This window comes from Typha latifolia, chromosome 12 (assembly GCF_019914945.1).
Source record: "Typha latifolia isolate L0001 chromosome 12, TyphaL0001v2, whole genome shotgun sequence".
Lineage (NCBI taxonomy): Eukaryota > Viridiplantae > Streptophyta > Magnoliopsida > Poales > Typhaceae > Typha > Typha latifolia.
This window is the reverse complement of record NC_133097.1, coordinates 10,026,228-10,042,166: the sequence shown is the minus strand read 5'-3', so window position 1 is coordinate 10,042,166 and position 15,939 is coordinate 10,026,228. Positions and strand designations below refer to the sequence as shown.

The window sequence follows — 15,939 nt, the reverse complement described above, 5'->3', positions numbered from 1 at the left end:
AATTAGTAGTAGCGACGACAAAAAGGAAAGTTGAATTATTTCCGACTTTTTCGTATTTATTTTGTTTTTTCTTCTTCTGAAATGCACAAATTTTGCAAAATCAGACCACAGTTTCTGATTTTGCGTCTGCATTTTACTCTAACCTAGTTTTTTTTTTTTGTTTGAGAATAAAATTTACTTAAACCTAGTTACCTAATAACGCCGCAGAAATTTCTAAAATATTATAATTGCCACTACGTTGTTAAATTTAATTGTAATATTTTAAACGTATTTAGTGTCAATTATGTAAAAAAAAAAAGGAATCAATATAATTTTCTGGGCCAGTGAGCTTAAAATTATTAATCTATTAGGCTAGGGCGGACTTTGGCTTGGGCCAGAGATTATTTGAACAACTGAAGTTAGATTGGACTAACGCTTAGTTGGATTTAGGATTGATTGGACCTGGGTTTCCGTTTCTCGTTGTTAAAACCACTGGGCTTGGGGCTTGGTTGGTCTTGGGATTAGACTAAAGATTGGAAAATCTATTGGGCTTGTGTGAACTTGGTTGGTCTTAGGCCTAAGATTGTTAAAATTATTGGACTATGGTTGGTAGAAAATCTAGTTTAGGATGGCCCGATTGTAGCCCTACTGGACGCTGGTTTCTTTCGTTCTTCCGCCGAGAGAGAGGAGACGGAGAGATGCCCCGGCAGATCGGAACAGCCGTTTCCTCCTCATCTCCGTAGGTAATTTCTTTTGTCTCTCCGATTTGGTTTTCTTGGACTAACTGTGCCTTATACTACTATCTGGTGATAAAACTAGAAAATTTATTTCAGTCCTCTTTTTTTTTTTTTTTTGAATTGTCTGGAATCTGAACGTTAAGGTAATAGAAGTATCCAGCTAGTTATCAAATGGCGTCTCTTGAGAATGATTTATCTGCTCAAGAAAAGGAAGAGCTGAATGGTAGTTTGCCGCTACCTGCGGCTTTTATCAGCTTTCTTGACGAGAATGGATTGGACCCATCAATATACTCCTTGGCTGATACAATTCCACGCTATATAAGGTAGAAGAGTTAAATGGGTGTCCTTACTACAAGTTATAGCAATTACTTATTTGATAGTTTTAATTTTAGTGATGAGAATTGTGAAGTTTTCATTGGATGTCAGTTATATAATTTCATCTACTACTACTGGTTTTTATTAACTACATACTTGGTTTGTTGTGGACTCATAAGGGTAAAACCAGGTTGTGAGTCTGAATTTGCAGACATTGAACATGAGTTGAGGTGCAAACTTGAGAAGGTTGTTTGGCTACCGAGTTTCTTTGCCATCCCACCACAGGTTCAAATTGCTGGCTCAAAGGCTTACCGGCTTGGAAAGGTGAGAGAAGCATATCTGAATTCGTCGCTTAGCTCTTCTTTTGCTACAAGCATACTCTTATTTGATCTTTTTAAGACATCATAATATGTTTCTTAACATTTATAGTGTCATTCAGATCTATGGAATGGATGCAGCTTCTGGGGCGGCTGTTTTAGCTTTAAATGTTTTGCCAGGGGATCATGTTCTTGATCTTTGTGCTGCTCCAGGTAATCAAGTTGTGCAAGTACTTTTTTATACACTAGGTGCAAAACCCATTGATATCTTATTAAAAGCATCCATTATATGAAAGGTGCAAAGCTCTGCATGCTTTCTGATATTCTTGGTAGCTCTGGCTCTTTGACTGCTGTGGATGTTGCAAGACACCGCCTAGCTGCCTGTCGTACAATGTTGCAGAAATATTCTTTGGGAGATCGCTGCCGGCTCTTTGTTTCTGATGGAACATCATTTTCCATTTTACCTGTAGTGTCCTGCTTGGAGACAGAATCTTGTAAGGACTTACAGACACCTATTCGTTCATAAATCAATGGAAATCCTTTTCTCTTTGGTTTATTTTTCCAATTCTGTATACCTTATGAACTCAGTCATCACAGGTACAATGGATGGCAAGGATAGTACAAATAAATTCTTGGAATGGACTTCTAAGAGATCATGGAAAGATCGAAAGAAGCAAAAGAAAGCAAGTAATACCACTGCTTTACATCATACACAACTAACTGCAGAACCAGAACTGATCTTTTATGGTAGACATTCTGGAGTGGTTGGATTGTGTAGAAGTGATTTGTTTAATCCCATATGTGACAATGAACCTTCAACTTCTGGGTATGATAAGGTATTCCCTCGTTAACTCATTTAGAAGACCGTTGTTTTCACTTATCTTGTTTAGCTAGCTGATTTTGAGTGCCTCATAGATGTGCAGCAACCAAACATAGTGTTTACAAAATCTGCAACTGCATTGAGAATATGCAAAACAAAGTGACAGACTTAGGAGAAATCTTGCCATAACTAGCTTGTTCACATGCAACAGCTTACGAAAATCCATTATTCAAGTGTAGGTTATAGCACAGTGGATCAATTATACTATGAAAGAAAGGAAACCTGGATATCTGTTGTAAAATCAAATAACAAACAGTGGTATACAAGACATAGGTGGACTTGACAAAAATACAATGCTTTATGTGGTATAATGCCTAGCATACAAATGGAACAACTGCTAATCTGCCTTGCTTTTTTATTTTGTCACTTGGTCCTGGTGTCAATTTGATATCCATATCTCATTTATTTGGTGATGGTGATAATTAGTAAACTGTATCCAGGTTCTTGTGGACGCAGAGTGTACTCATGATGGATCAATTAAGCACATTCAGAAGTTTGAGTTTTGGGGATGGAAAACTTTTCAACGTCGAGTACTTGACGCAGAAAGAACAGATAACTTGCTGCATCTCCAGGTAATATTGGTAATTATTCAATGGCTTCTCAATTGCTTGCCCATCTACTTTGTGTTCACAATAGTTTCATTCTGCATATAATAAAATTGCTACTTTCTCTTTAACTTCACAGACATTCATAATCTTTCTTACACGTATGCCTGTGAGACGTCGAGCCATGAACAATCTCATTCGTCTAGATATAATGCTTTCATAGTTGATTACATCCACACATCTAGAGAGACATACTTCCATGTCGATTAGCATTTAACCAAAATGGAGGATTAAAACATATTTTCTTATGTTTGTGCTTAATAATTGACCTCATAAAGTCATATGTGATTATTTTCTTTCTATCTGCAGTTACAGCTGCTGTGTAATGGTTTCAAATTATTGAAAGTTGGTGGGTCCCTTGTGTACAGCACCTGTAGGTTGGTGTTTATTTCTTGATAAGACAGACAAGTGTATGACAGCTAATTATCTTGGTTACAATGGATATTAAACAAAAAGTCATTTTCTGGGATCAATTACTGATTCTCTTTTGATGCCTTTAAACAGCTTAACATATGCTCAAAATGAGGATGTGGTGGAGCAGTTCCTCTTGAAAACTCCTTCAGCTGGTACTCTTGTCATTGCTAATTTAGAGTGGAATAGTTTTGTTAAGTGAACTGGTCCCATATCTAGATTGATACACAGACTAGTTTGCTCTTATTGTGTATTGTCAGTTATATTATGCTTCCGCATGTGCAATTGCTCTTAATTTTACATGTGAATTGCTACTTGCAGAACTACAGCAGGTTGATGCTGCTAATAACTGGCCCTGCAGATGTGGAAGAATACCTAAAACTTTGCGATTTGATCCTACAACGTCCCAAACTAGTGGACTTTTTATTGCAAAGATCTCAAAATTAGGAACTTAGGCAAGTTTGATCCATATCCAACTAACGTAATCTTTAACAGGTCCAATTTTTTTCACTTCAATGAAAACTCTTAATAATTGTTCCTTCCCTTTTGTACTTCCTTTTTCGCACTCGTGAAGCTTACGAACTTGTTCCTACTTGCTGCTGGACATGCAGTAGGTGGATCCAGATAAGTGTCTCGTGGATGAGTTCCAAGAATTAATGCAGCAACTTCAATCTTCAGGTATGAGACAGAGCTACCTTGTAGTGTGCTTCTTAGTGATAGAGATAGCATGTGAGATGTGGCAAAGTGACCAAATTGGTGTGCTATTCTCATGAGGTGGCTGTGAAGGCATTCAACAATCCCAGGAGAAGGGAGAGAGAAGCCGAAGGAGGTGGCTAAGAAAAATACGCTTGATTTTGCCAGTCAAAAGGCTTTTCTTAATGTGGTTTATATACCAACCCTTGTATTCATCTACTGTTGCTATTTATATGGCATGATGCGATAATGGCCTGGATATTTTTGATACATGTTGATCTTCTAAATTTAGATCTATGGTTGAATAAAAAGACGTTTATGCATGAGATCTAATGAAGTTTGCATCAATTTCTCAAGCATAGGGTCTTGTACCACCTGCAGGGTGACTGGCAAAATTTAATTCTTGTATTCTTCCTCCTAACCAGGCAGTTCTTTTTCACTTGAAAAGATTATACAACATTTGAAGTACAAACAGAGAGCATCTAAGAAGTAACAAACTACATCAAAGCACAATATGGATTCATCCCGAACTTATCAGCTTGTCTTTGCTCTATGCACACTTTGACTACTCCTCAGATTTCGATACTGTCTTTTGAGTCAGGGGGTTGCTCATCTTTAGCATCAACCTTTTTGTACATCTGATTCCAGAACTTCTCCTTAGCCCACGCAATTGCTTCATCCACTGCAGTAGCTCCCTCACTGTCTTCCTTCCTCCTCCTATGGCAATCAATCTCTATGATGAATGAATTATCTTCAGTATCCCCCTCTTCCATCTCATCCACCACCATCTCTTCTACTTCTGCTGCTTTGACTGGTATTCGGTCATTGAGAACTGAGGATATCACTGAAGAAGGTGAGTCAGCTTCGGAGACCGCGGCGGCATCCCAAGGAGGCTTCTTGAGGCTCTGCCGGAAGCTGACGGTCTCCGGAGGCGAGAAGCAACAAAATCCGATGTTCGAACGGCGGTTGCTGATGCCGCCGCTGCTGTTGTTGAAATCGGCGACGTAGGAACGTCGAGGGCATGGGATTGCCATGCACCTATGACTGCTCCGGTCTCCTCCGGAGATCGTCGAGGGTGTTGACGAGTCGTAACGCCGGGATGGAATGGTGATCGGTCTGAGACATAAACATTGTTTGGTAATTTATCAAAAAAAAAAAATACAGGGGTCGAGATAAGAATAGTTAAATCTCAGGGTGTAAATAGAAATATACACATAATGTAGAGCGCTAAATGAAAAAAACCGCTATATGAAAAAGGTTCGTTATTTCCGTTCATTAACGGCCGTCAGTAGTCCTGACTCCTGATTCCGTACGTACCTGAGCTTAGACACGAACGAGGAGAGCACGGCGTCGCCGTCGCCGTAGGTCGGCGGGCCGTGCCGGAGAGGAGGGCTCACCTCCTCCGAGCTCACCACCGACGATGACGACTTCGACCTCGACCTCGACCTCCTCCGAGCTCCTCCTGCGCCGTCCGATCCAAATATGTCGTCGTAGAACCCCTCCTCCGTCCTCAAGATTCGTGCCGCCTCTGCCCTCCTCGGGATCCGAAGCCCCGGCAATCTCCTCCCTCCTTTTCCACCTCCTCCGCGCTCCGACGGCCGGAAGACCTCGTCGTAGAGCGACGCCACCGGCGAGGGGCGGAGCTCGCCGGAGAACTGGCGGAGCAGGAGGGTGCGAGGCGGGCCGCCAAAGACGTCGCGGAAGTCGTTGGGGTCGAGGTCTCCCCCGTCGCCGGAGCCCCGTCGGGGCTGATCTGTCGATCGCCGCCGGGGGAGCAACGATCCGATCGGAGTTCGCCAAGATTCGTCCATCTGATTCGGAACGGACGGCTGTGATTTACTTCTTTCGTCTCTTCTGGTGGACTTGGAAAGAGAAGGCGTGAGGCCTCGTTTATATATCGCGGGAAAGCGAAAAGGAGGAAAAAGTTGGGGATTATCTTTTTCTGAAAAAGCCCCCCTTTTTATCTGGAGCGATGCTGGTAGTGAAAAATAATTTCCTAACTTTCGAGGGTTAAGACTGCAAATTTCCAAAAGATTATTGCCATTAGTTGCTAATTTCATTGGCCTTAATATTAACTATCTTATACTCTTAACCATTTGATCTTTGAATAATTTTAGCCCTTTTTTTTTTTTTGATTTAATTAATCTGAATGAGAGAGCATGTGAACTGGAGGATGATTGCCCATCCCTTTGCAGACATAGCATGATGGAGGTGGATGAAGCATTCCACCTTTTATCATAAAACTTTGCTTTTCCCCACACATGCTCCTCTTTTTCATCTTTCCTTTACTTTTCTATGCACAAGTAGCACTAGATTATGTCTATGGAATCTTATTGACATGTAGGCATATTCATGTCATCAAGGATCTAGCAACCCCTGACTTATAATGTTTTGGTATATTCTAGATATCAAAGGAAAATGGTAATATGAGCATGCAGGATGGATATTTCTCAAGAAATATATGAAGATTGATATGTAAACTGATATATTTTAGAGTAATCAATTATTGCTTTCAGTGATACAACTTCTATGTCGCCAATTTATTTATTCATTTATTGCTTTTGTTGCAGAGCTTAGTCAATGATGAGCAGACAAGGGGGGGAGGTGAAGTGATCTTATGTTCCTAAAGAAGATAGCAAATAGAAAAGGGAAAGGTAGCTAATGTTTGCCATCTCACAATGCTTCACATTCTTCTGCGATGTAGTCTTTCTCTAATACTATTCTATTTCTTCTAAGTTACATTTGATAATAAATTCATCAATGTCAGTTGTTATTCTGCAGATGATGTACTAACTTACAATATATGGACATAGTGCAAGTTAAAGGTTAATTATGATGCTTTATGGTATAATTTTGGATTTAATCATTACGAATCAAACAGTTGACTGTTGGATTAGGTGAAGCTTATTATGTGGGGGAGCAACTAAGAAAGAAATGATAGTCTGGATCGTTTAAAGTATACAACAGAGCTCCACTTTTCTTATGAGCATCCAAAGACAACCACAAAGTTTAGTGGGTTGAGGAAACAAGCTTAACACTTTCCAGGCTTTAACACTAAGCTGAGTGAGACCAGCTTATTGTTTGCGGCAACAATTCTGCATATTGATCTAGAAAAGCATAGGCAACTCTGACTTCTACTACTCAATGCCTTGAGGAACTTTAAGCAATTTATTCATTCTCTAGTGAGTAATTAAGTTACTTTGTATCATCAAAGAATGACCTGGATCATGAAAGTACTCAATTCAAAGTTGAAGCATCATGATACCTGCAGGCTTTCCAATTCCTGTCAGCAAATTTCTATCACCAAAGGAAGTGACCTGGCAGACGCTTAATCAAGAACTTGTTTGGTGCTACAAGAGTAGCATGCATACATTTAGTAATTAGCATTAGAAAAATTTATATTCACACCATACTTGTCTTTTGTTGCCTTTTAACACGATATTGTGTAAGTATTTATTATTCGACCTCTATATTTTATTTTTTTATTACTTTTAACGCACTCTGAATATAAAAGTTAACCTTAAGATAAGGTTTGTGTTTTTGTTTATTTTCCTAATTGACTGACGACCAACGACTTCAGCGATACAGGTACGGAGGCAAGCGAGGCTTAGCCACGGCGATCAACGGCTGGGCCTTGGGCATCGTCATCCCATACACCTCCTGCGTATCGATCTCCTCGGGCCGCACCCCATCGGGCGGGGCCCACTCGAAGCAATGGAACAGCCTCGCCAACGCCATCAGCACCATCACCAGCCCCAGCGGCGCGCCGGGGCACTTCCGCTTGCCGGCGCTGAACGGCAGTATCTTGAAGTCCGCCCCGTGGCTGACCTCCACGCGCCGGTCGCCGCCGTCCAGGAGGTGCCGCTCCGGCCGGAACTCGTCCACGTCGTCCCAGAGGCGGGTGTTGCGGCCGAGCGCGTGGGTGTTGATGAAGACGCGCGTGCGGGCGGGGATGTCGAAGCCCATCAGCGTGGTGGCGCGCGTGGACTCGTGGGGGATTAGGAATGGGCCGGCCGGGTGCATCCGGAAAGTCTCCCGCACCACGCACTTGAGGTAGGTTAGGTGGGCCAGGTCCGACTCAGCCACCATGCGGTCACGGCCCACCACCGAATCGAGCTCATCCTGGATCTTGAGGAGGATTCCTGGGTTTCGGATCACCTCGGCCATCGCCCATTCGTTGGTCACGGATGACGTATCAGTGGCGGCTGCGATCATGTCCTACAAAATGCCCACCCTTTACGAAAATTATATATCAAAATTTCCACCCACCCTATACTTTTGCCGTATTTATTTATGATTTGACTCTTGTATTTCAATTTTATCCTCTATAAAAATTCTCGGGGTTAATATGTCTAACCTAACATTAAATGAGAGAAGGATAAAGTTTTTCTTTTTTGATGCAAGAGAAGGACAAAGTTGCAAAGGGACTGATTTTAAGGTTAAGAGAAGGATAACTAATATTGTATTTAGGATTTTATAATTAAAAATAGATATAATATTTTCCTATTTCGTTGGTAATTATTAAGTAATATTTAACTCAGAGTACTTTTGAGATAATAGGAAAACAAATATAAAAATAAAATGATAAAATGCTAATAAAATAGAGTAAAACGTGGTTGGGGGTAATTTTTTTTAAGGTAAATATTTCAATGCACCTTTAAAAATTATAAACTTAATCTAACGGTTATAATAGCATGTTTTCATACCCGGTACCGGTTTTCCGATTTCAAAACCATATTACTTAAGAAAAAAAAAGTATATTAGTTAAGAAGATTTAATTACATGTGTCTAACTTTCTAATTTTCTTATTATACCTTTGAAGATCTTAACCATTGATAAACAATTAACTTTATGGTACCGAAGAAAGCTCTACACGTTTTTTTTTTCTTCCATTAAGATTTCTCTCTTAAATATAATTATGTCTTAATTATAGGAGATATCATTTAATATTAAATAATTTAAATTTGATTATTTGGAGATAAACTTCAATTTAAATATAATTCTCTATCTCTATTTATTAAAATTTAATTTAAATTAATCTTAAACTAATGGGAGATATATGTAAATAATAAAATATAATCAAAAAGATAAAATATAATTAAAATTTTATCAAGTTAATTATAAAAGACATCAATACCCTTATTTTGATATATATATATATATATTACTCTCAGCTAATGATATATATGTCTTTTACTTGATAAAATATTAAGATAATATAATTATCAAAAAATAATGTGCAAGATTATATATCTAAAAAAAATTACTTACGGTAATATTTTTCATTCCTATTATACCATTAAAAATCTTAACCGTTAAATCTTCATCAAACTAATTAATAAAGAATAAATCTATGTCACGGAAGAAACACTGTTTATTTAATAAAAAGCGAGGGTGCTACCTGCATAAGAGCTTTAATCTCTATATCATCCATATGCTCCTTTCCGTCCTCACCAGGCAATGACAGGAGCACATCAACAAAGTCCATCTCCTCTCTACCATCATCTTCTAGAGCAGCAGCAGCAGCAGTTCCTCTCTTCTTCCCACCTCTTAACCTTCTATGCTCATCAATTATTCTCTGGTGGAATTCATCTACCTTCTTCTCCACCTCCCTCATCTTCTTCTCGCACCCAAACGGATCAACCCACCTCCATGCCGGCAAGTAGTCGCCGAGATAGATCAGACCCAAGAGCCAGAACAACTCATGGGTGATGTGCATGAACTCCATTGCCTCGCTAGGACCAGCTGACTCTGAACCAAAGTACTGCTTCCCGAGCAGCATTCTTGTCACGTTGTTCATAGAGAAGGCACCTAAGACTTGCCTTAGGTTAACGGGATCATGGGCCTGGGCTTTGGCCCACACATATTGAACAAGGTGGTGGGCCTCTTGGGCCCTATGGGCTGAAAAGGATTCGAGCCTCTTCGTTGTAAGTAGGTGCTCCATGCAAATCCTTCTCATCCTCTTCCAACTTGGGCCTAACGGTGCAAGGGCCACGTCGCCGCAACCGTAGGCTAGGTGGACGGCAGCTAATGTCCGAGGGCGAGAGGCGAAAACCTCATCCTGACGGAGGAGTATCTCACGGATGACATCGGGGTCATCCGTGGTGATGGCATCGACATTGCCAAGGCGGAGATAGACAAGAGGGCCATATGCGACGGAGAACTTGGCAAAGTCCTTGTGAGGAAGAAGGCCCAGCTGGAGGAGGTTGCCGAAGATGGGCCATCTAGGAGGGCCTGGTGGCAATCTTACCTGCTTGCTCTGAGATCTCTTCCATGAAAACTTCAGCAACAGGAACAATGCACACAGGATGATAAACATAAGAACCATGCCTGCCATTCTCAGACACAAATTAGTAAACATCTACAAAGCAAGTTCAGTAATAGTGCTGAAGTGATCATAACTTTTGTGTGTTGATCTCAAAAGTTAGGTGGTGCAAGAGAAATGATATACTAAACAGCATGATCTTGACATGCATAGTAGGGAAATGCCCTCTCAAAAATGATACAACAGTTGATTGGTGCAAAGAGTGCTACCTGCGGTGGTTTCTGATGGCTGGTAGTTCATACTTTTGCTGTGAAACAAAAGGAAATAAGAGCATATGCGACACTTCCTTGTATCATACATTTAAAGAATCTACTCTTCTAGATCCATTAGTTTACTTGATTCTATCTAAATGTCATTATGCTGCGATCAGAATCCAGAAACGGCTTGCACTAACACAAAGTTGTTCCAAGAAACAAAGCTGACAAGCATAATTGAAATCGGGATACCAACTGAAATATGCATACAGCACAATCTCTTAAAATGAATATCCGTGTGAGTGGGTTTCTATTTGAATTGAGATCCATGTCGTTCTTCTAATGAAAATCCTCCTCGTGTGAATACAAAAACGGTAATCTTTTACCAAATTTTGCCGAAGACAAACTGACAAATGGTAGAAGCTGCTAATAGAAGAAAACTAAAAAACAGATCACTCTTAAAAAATCCTCCAACTGAAGTGATCCCATAGAAATTTTTGTGGAACATACCAACCAAATATAAAGGCATTCGCCATCTTCATGAATTTCAGGAAGAGATGATGAACAGGACAAACTGAAAAATGAGTTGTTATCTATAGTTGCAGCAATGAGCTCGACCACCAGCCAACTTGCTCCACAAGCATAGCATTTGCCTAGGTGACTGATAGTGAGCAGTATAATAGTACTCCACGCATCCATATTGACAGAACTTCCAGCTATGGGAGTACTGAACAGTGTTTGTGGAATTGAACTTTTCGACCCACAAACCCATGCTTACATCCTCCATCTTAAACAACTGCATGCATGTTAAGCATAAATGTGAGATGATGGTAGATGATTTAAACTGGGTAGAAGAGCTAGTGGATCTCCAGTAAAGACACTCACCCTTAAACTCTGATTCGCATGATGAGAGACAACAAAGTTTGCAATATCGCTTGAAATTATGTAGCCAGGTCCATTTGCATAAGGTGGATATACATCTTCTGGCCACTCCTGTATCAATCACAAAAGAGTTAGACAACTATATTTTTATTATGTGGGTGATTGTTAAAGGCAAGTGGTAAAAGTACTATTATGCAGCCAATTTTTTTTTCTTAAACAAGGGAATGTAAGTGAGTCTTTCCAGATAATAAAACGGAATGAGTTTCTCAAACTAAAACTACAGAATAATGGCCATAAAGTAAGACTAATCAAGTTAATGCTTGAAGAAGCTTACCTCATAGGTGACTGCCCATTTCCCGGATCTGAGTGGCCTATGCAAGAGGTTAAGGTTACCCATATAAAGAGGTCTCCCACGAGCAATTATCTTTATTTGTTTCAATATAACATCAACCCTCACAAATGTATCATCATCACATTTCATGATGTAGGCAGCCGATAAGTTCTGAACCTGCAAGGTGGTCGAGAAGCAAAAGAATCAAAATTTTGGTTGACAATATTAACTGGCTGCACATATTTGCCAACAAATGACTTTAATGATCAATCACAGAGAAAAATATCTCACCCCATACTCACAAATGGCAATTGTCTTAAGAACTACCAGCTCATAACGATCCATAAATGGCAAAATGATGATATCTCCAAAGTATTCTGCTTCTTTCTTCAGCATTGCATTGACCTCCTTCCTTGGGTTCTGCATGCAGCATGCATATCAGAAATGAAGAATGACTGAAAACAGAAAGGCTTGGACTAAATATAACATGAGATATAATGAGAATAGATTAACAAGACCCAATGGTAGATCATTCATCATTCTTTTTTAAAGTTTGCTGGCCATTTTCCTATAATGGATTGCCAAAGCATCAGATAGTTGAATTTGGGTTACAAGGGAATCATAACATGGCAAGCTTGTTCATTTTGTGTCTTTCAACCTTCCAGATCATTTAGGTTCTAGTATGGTAGATCTCTTAGGTCCTGAACAGAGTTTATCCATGCAAGATACCATATTTAAATTGGTAAAGAATGATTGCTGTCGAAGCTCTCTTTTGTCAATATTGGTAAAGATGAAAGGAAATTAATAGTTCTCAAGAATATTTGATAATCAACAAGATATGCAAAGTTTTCAATATATATGTTTTTACCAGAGCAACAAAAAAACGTGCCACTACATTAGACGACTTGATTTCAGGAGATTGCATCCAGGTCTTCCGAGCAGCCATGCGTTCAGCAAAATGATTTGATGAAGAGAGAACTCCAATGAAAATAATAACTGGATTATCTGGTAAAGGATGAGATCTCCAATTCTCTGACATTTCCAAGACTTGATGAGGTGAAAAACTGGCATGAGTCAAAGGAAGAGCAGTGGCAAATACTGAATGTATTTCTACATCTCCCTTGATTGCTAATCCTGTTGCATCTTCAAGAGTGAATCCCTACAGAAAGAAAGTACATTGCCAATAATAACAAGTAAATCGGAAGCAGTTTACTGATATCCATAAAAATAATGACTTTAGAGGCACATCAAAAGACCATAGAATAACAAATGATTGTGCTAATTAGACTAGCGGAACAAACTTGGCGGATAAAAAAAACCATGCTTGATTAGGATCAGAAGAGGTAACATACCGTTCGATATGGAAATGAAGTTACATGTCGGCCACCTACAAAAATGTGATATCCCTCAACACCAGCTTGTATTGTTAGAACAAATAGTCTGCTCTCTACGAAGGGGTAAGGCCATGTCATTGCTGGTTTCTTCGCACGACCTATGAACCTCCTCAGCCAAGAAGTTGTTTTGGACTCTTTTGAGTCCACCATATCATTGCGTACCCATTTCTCACATTTTCTGAATCCATCTACTGTCCAAAAAGAAGAATTTGAAATTGTAGATTTAGCCATATATGCTAGCCTGAAGATAAGAAGGATATAGTGTCATGGATGATTCTAGCAAGATTCGGAGAAAAAAGTAACCTAAAGAAGAACATAAAATGTTCAAAAAAGTCTGCAAACAGAGAAATGTGACAAAGTATATTCCCAAGCTTCATGATAGCAGTTTTACATACTAAAGAACAACAATGTGGTAGCTATAACCTTTAGATGTTAAGTAGAATATCCTATCACAAGAAAGAGAACCTAATGACCTAGCAAAATGCAATAGTTGTATAGGCTAGAAAGTACAATGCTGTAAGCCTCATCAATGTCCTGGCAATGTGTGCCAAGATCTTGCTACTATACATCAACGGATCAATAACATCTGTGTTTTCAACTTCTAGTAAACATGAGACCTATCTTCTATTTCATTCAGGTAATATCACAACAGAACAATTTATCAAACAACAAAGAACATTGCGACGAAATCAGATGCTGCTGCCATTTATGTATCCATGAATAAATAGTGATTATCTGTAATCCGATACTAGTATTACCATTTTCAGGTGTCTAAGATGAAAAAACTATTACACAACCTTGACACTCAACAAACATGTTAATAGTCAGCACTGATAATTAGGATGACCAATGACCATTTGCAACATGTAATTTAGTAGGATACTAGCACATCAAAAGTTTTGGCTTTCACTCAATAATGCTTTTAAAATAATTGGTGATAATATTAAAATTCATTGTCTATATCTATACGAAAACATAAAACCATGGCATGAGTGATGAGAAAACAATGATTAGGTAGAAACACTAGATTTTCATATCAGCCTACATATTGGCTAAAGTTTCCTAAATTGTAACCCATAATATATGGTTCTGATCATGGAGTGATGGAAAAAGTGTACTACCCATAATATATGGTTCTGATCATGGAGTGATGGAAAAAGTGTACTACCAAGCCGTCTTACAAGTTAAAAGTAAATAGTAAAGCACCTGAAGGAAACAAATCAATATTATATCAAATACCTGTATCATCATTATCATCTGATGGCAACCCATTGCATCTCATCGCTGCACCCCATTGCATCCTATAGCAAGTGTTATGCTCAATGACAGGTCTCTTGCTCCAATCCCCCCTCAACCTGGGGTTCAAGTGTAGAATCTTCGGAGGATCCTCACCGTCGACAGCCTTCAATCCCTGCAGTTCCACAACAAAATGTGAGACCATAACTGTCCCATCTCCTTTCATCCTCTCTGCAAGCTGTGGGACATATTCCGTATGAGCATCATGCGGGGTTCCTACTACTGTGATCGATGAACCAGCTGCAAGCCCACAAGGAAGAAACATCAGCTGCTCTTCTCCATTGCGTCTACTATCAATTGATACAGAGGATGGACAAGATTCAGGCTGTCCTTCTGTAATGGCCAACTGATCCAAATTTCCCTCAAGGTCATAATTCTCCAGTTCATCCCACGCCTTCAGCCCAAGCGTCCATGCCTCGTCAGCCATCCTCTCCAGCTCCGAGAAGTTGCCCGTCCTATTGATAGCCATGGAAAGCCGAGCATTTCGATGCCAGAATGGATTCGCGGGCGCAATTTCAAGAAAAGATAGCTTCTTTTTGGCAACTTTACTGGAGTTGGCAAGATTTCGACTGTCCAACTGCCGGCGGAAAGTACCATGGTGGAGCGAGTCGGCTTTGAGGCCGGAGATGACTGGGCGGTCGAGGCCGGTGAAGCTATCGTCACCGCTTATAAGGGTGGCGATCTCGAGAAACCTATGGAATTTGAAGGAGATGAAGAGCAAGTAGAGCGATCCCACGGCGAGGAGGAGGTGAGAGAGCCTCCACTTCCTCGATTCAATAGATTCCCCACTCCTCCCCCTCGCCATTGCCGTACGATGGCCCAAAATTAGATCAAGAAACTCCTAAACTAGCGGAAAAAATAAATCTTCCTCTAAAGCCAACGAAACCCTAGAGATCGGATCTCGTCTCCTCCGCCATTTCACCCGTCTCACCATCATTTCGAAAACCCAAGAACCCGATCGAAGAATAAAACCCTAAAAGTCCAACAAAAACAAAATTGCCACATTTGCCGGGAAAATTCAAAGCTCTAGAGATCCGAGGTGGTTTCCTTCATCGATCGGAGGCGATTTCGGGATTGGCGATAGATTCCGATCACAAATGGGAGAAAACTTCGACTGTAGGAACGAGGAAAATAAAGAGAAAAGAGTAGCAAGAAAATGGGAAAAAAAAAAACAAACTAACTAACTATAATATGCAAATCGTTTTTATCATCATCAACTCATCATTTAATAATATTGCTATATTCTAATTATGGACAAATTAAAACATCCTAGCTGGGTTTGTGGGTACTAACTCTGGGCCATGGAATGATAAAAAGGCTCGAAATGCAAATGGATTTTGGACTTTGCAAAACAAAGCCGAAGAGGCCGAGCCAGGCCCAACTTTTAGTGAGAAGCTTTGCAAGCCTTGTTATATATATTTCCTGAGAAAGAACAAGTGAATCAACTATTGCTACATTAGATGTCTCAAAAGAATAATAATACTAAATCTAATAATTATAATTTTTTTTTTAAAAAGAACAAGTATTTCTCCATTAGCTAATCACATCCCAGAAAAAAAAAATTCTCAATAGGCAACAAC

General features: G+C 39.8%; 4 protein-coding genes across 17 annotated transcripts; 1 reads left to right on the top strand and 3 right to left on the bottom strand.

The window, feature by feature from the left end:
- The first annotated feature begins 581 nt into the window (after positions 1-581).
- On the top strand, positions 582-4,296 carry LOC140798719 (uncharacterized). 12 transcript variants are annotated; one of them, XR_012110898.1, is made up of 12 exons: positions 597-722; positions 860-1,039; positions 1,211-1,355; positions 1,471-1,561; positions 1,645-1,842; positions 1,946-2,184; positions 2,669-2,800; positions 3,143-3,210; positions 3,338-3,399; positions 3,566-3,699; positions 3,856-3,922; positions 4,031-4,296. XR_012110898.1 is itself a non-coding variant. In XM_073152736.1 (11 exons), the coding sequence occupies exons 2-10, from the start codon at positions 888-890 to the stop codon at positions 3,697-3,699; spliced, it is 1,221 nt and encodes a 406-aa protein (XP_073008837.1). In that variant the 5' UTR covers positions 582-722; positions 877-887; the 3' UTR covers positions 3,700-3,739; positions 3,856-4,296. The 12 variants fall into 12 exon arrangements, 5 of the variants coding, with proteins under 5 accessions (XP_073008837.1, XP_073008839.1, XP_073008840.1 ...); XR_012110895.1 differs by having other exon boundaries at positions 4,019-4,296; XR_012110896.1 differs by having other exon boundaries at positions 3,819-3,922; positions 4,019-4,296.
- Positions 4,297-4,320: 24 nt separating this feature from the next.
- On the bottom strand, positions 4,321-5,812 carry LOC140798721 (uncharacterized). The gene is made up of 2 exons (XM_073152740.1): positions 5,255-5,812; positions 4,321-5,053 (listed from the first exon to the last, which is right to left on the bottom strand). The coding sequence occupies exons 1-2, from the start codon at positions 5,746-5,748 to the stop codon at positions 4,510-4,512; spliced, it is 1,038 nt and encodes a 345-aa protein (XP_073008841.1). The 5' UTR covers positions 5,749-5,812; the 3' UTR covers positions 4,321-4,509.
- Positions 5,813-7,372: 1,560 nt separating this feature from the next.
- On the bottom strand, positions 7,373-10,424 carry LOC140798718 (cytochrome P450 703A2). The gene is made up of 2 exons (XM_073152734.1): positions 9,339-10,424; positions 7,373-8,155 (listed from the first exon to the last, which is right to left on the bottom strand). Exons 1-2 carry the CDS (start codon positions 10,296-10,298, stop codon positions 7,514-7,516), a joined length of 1,602 nt encoding a protein of 533 aa, XP_073008835.1. The 5' UTR covers positions 10,299-10,424; the 3' UTR covers positions 7,373-7,513.
- Positions 10,425-10,737: 313 nt separating this feature from the next.
- Positions 10,738-15,509, bottom strand: LOC140798717 (hydroxyproline O-galactosyltransferase GALT2). Of its 3 annotated transcripts, XM_073152733.1 has the most exons (8): positions 14,580-15,300; positions 14,303-14,474; positions 13,022-13,254; positions 12,538-12,828; positions 11,961-12,089; positions 11,673-11,846; positions 11,342-11,449; positions 10,738-11,252 (listed from the first exon to the last, which is right to left on the bottom strand). In XM_073152733.1, the coding sequence occupies exons 1-8, from the start codon at positions 15,162-15,164 to the stop codon at positions 11,046-11,048; spliced, it is 1,899 nt and encodes a 632-aa protein (XP_073008834.1). In that variant the 5' UTR covers positions 15,165-15,300; the 3' UTR covers positions 10,738-11,045. The 3 variants fall into 3 exon arrangements, with proteins under 3 accessions (XP_073008834.1, XP_073008833.1, XP_073008832.1); XM_073152732.1 differs by having other exon boundaries at positions 13,022-13,251; positions 14,303-15,509; XM_073152731.1 differs by having other exon boundaries at positions 14,303-15,300.
- Between the last annotated feature and the right edge of the window lie 430 nt (positions 15,510-15,939).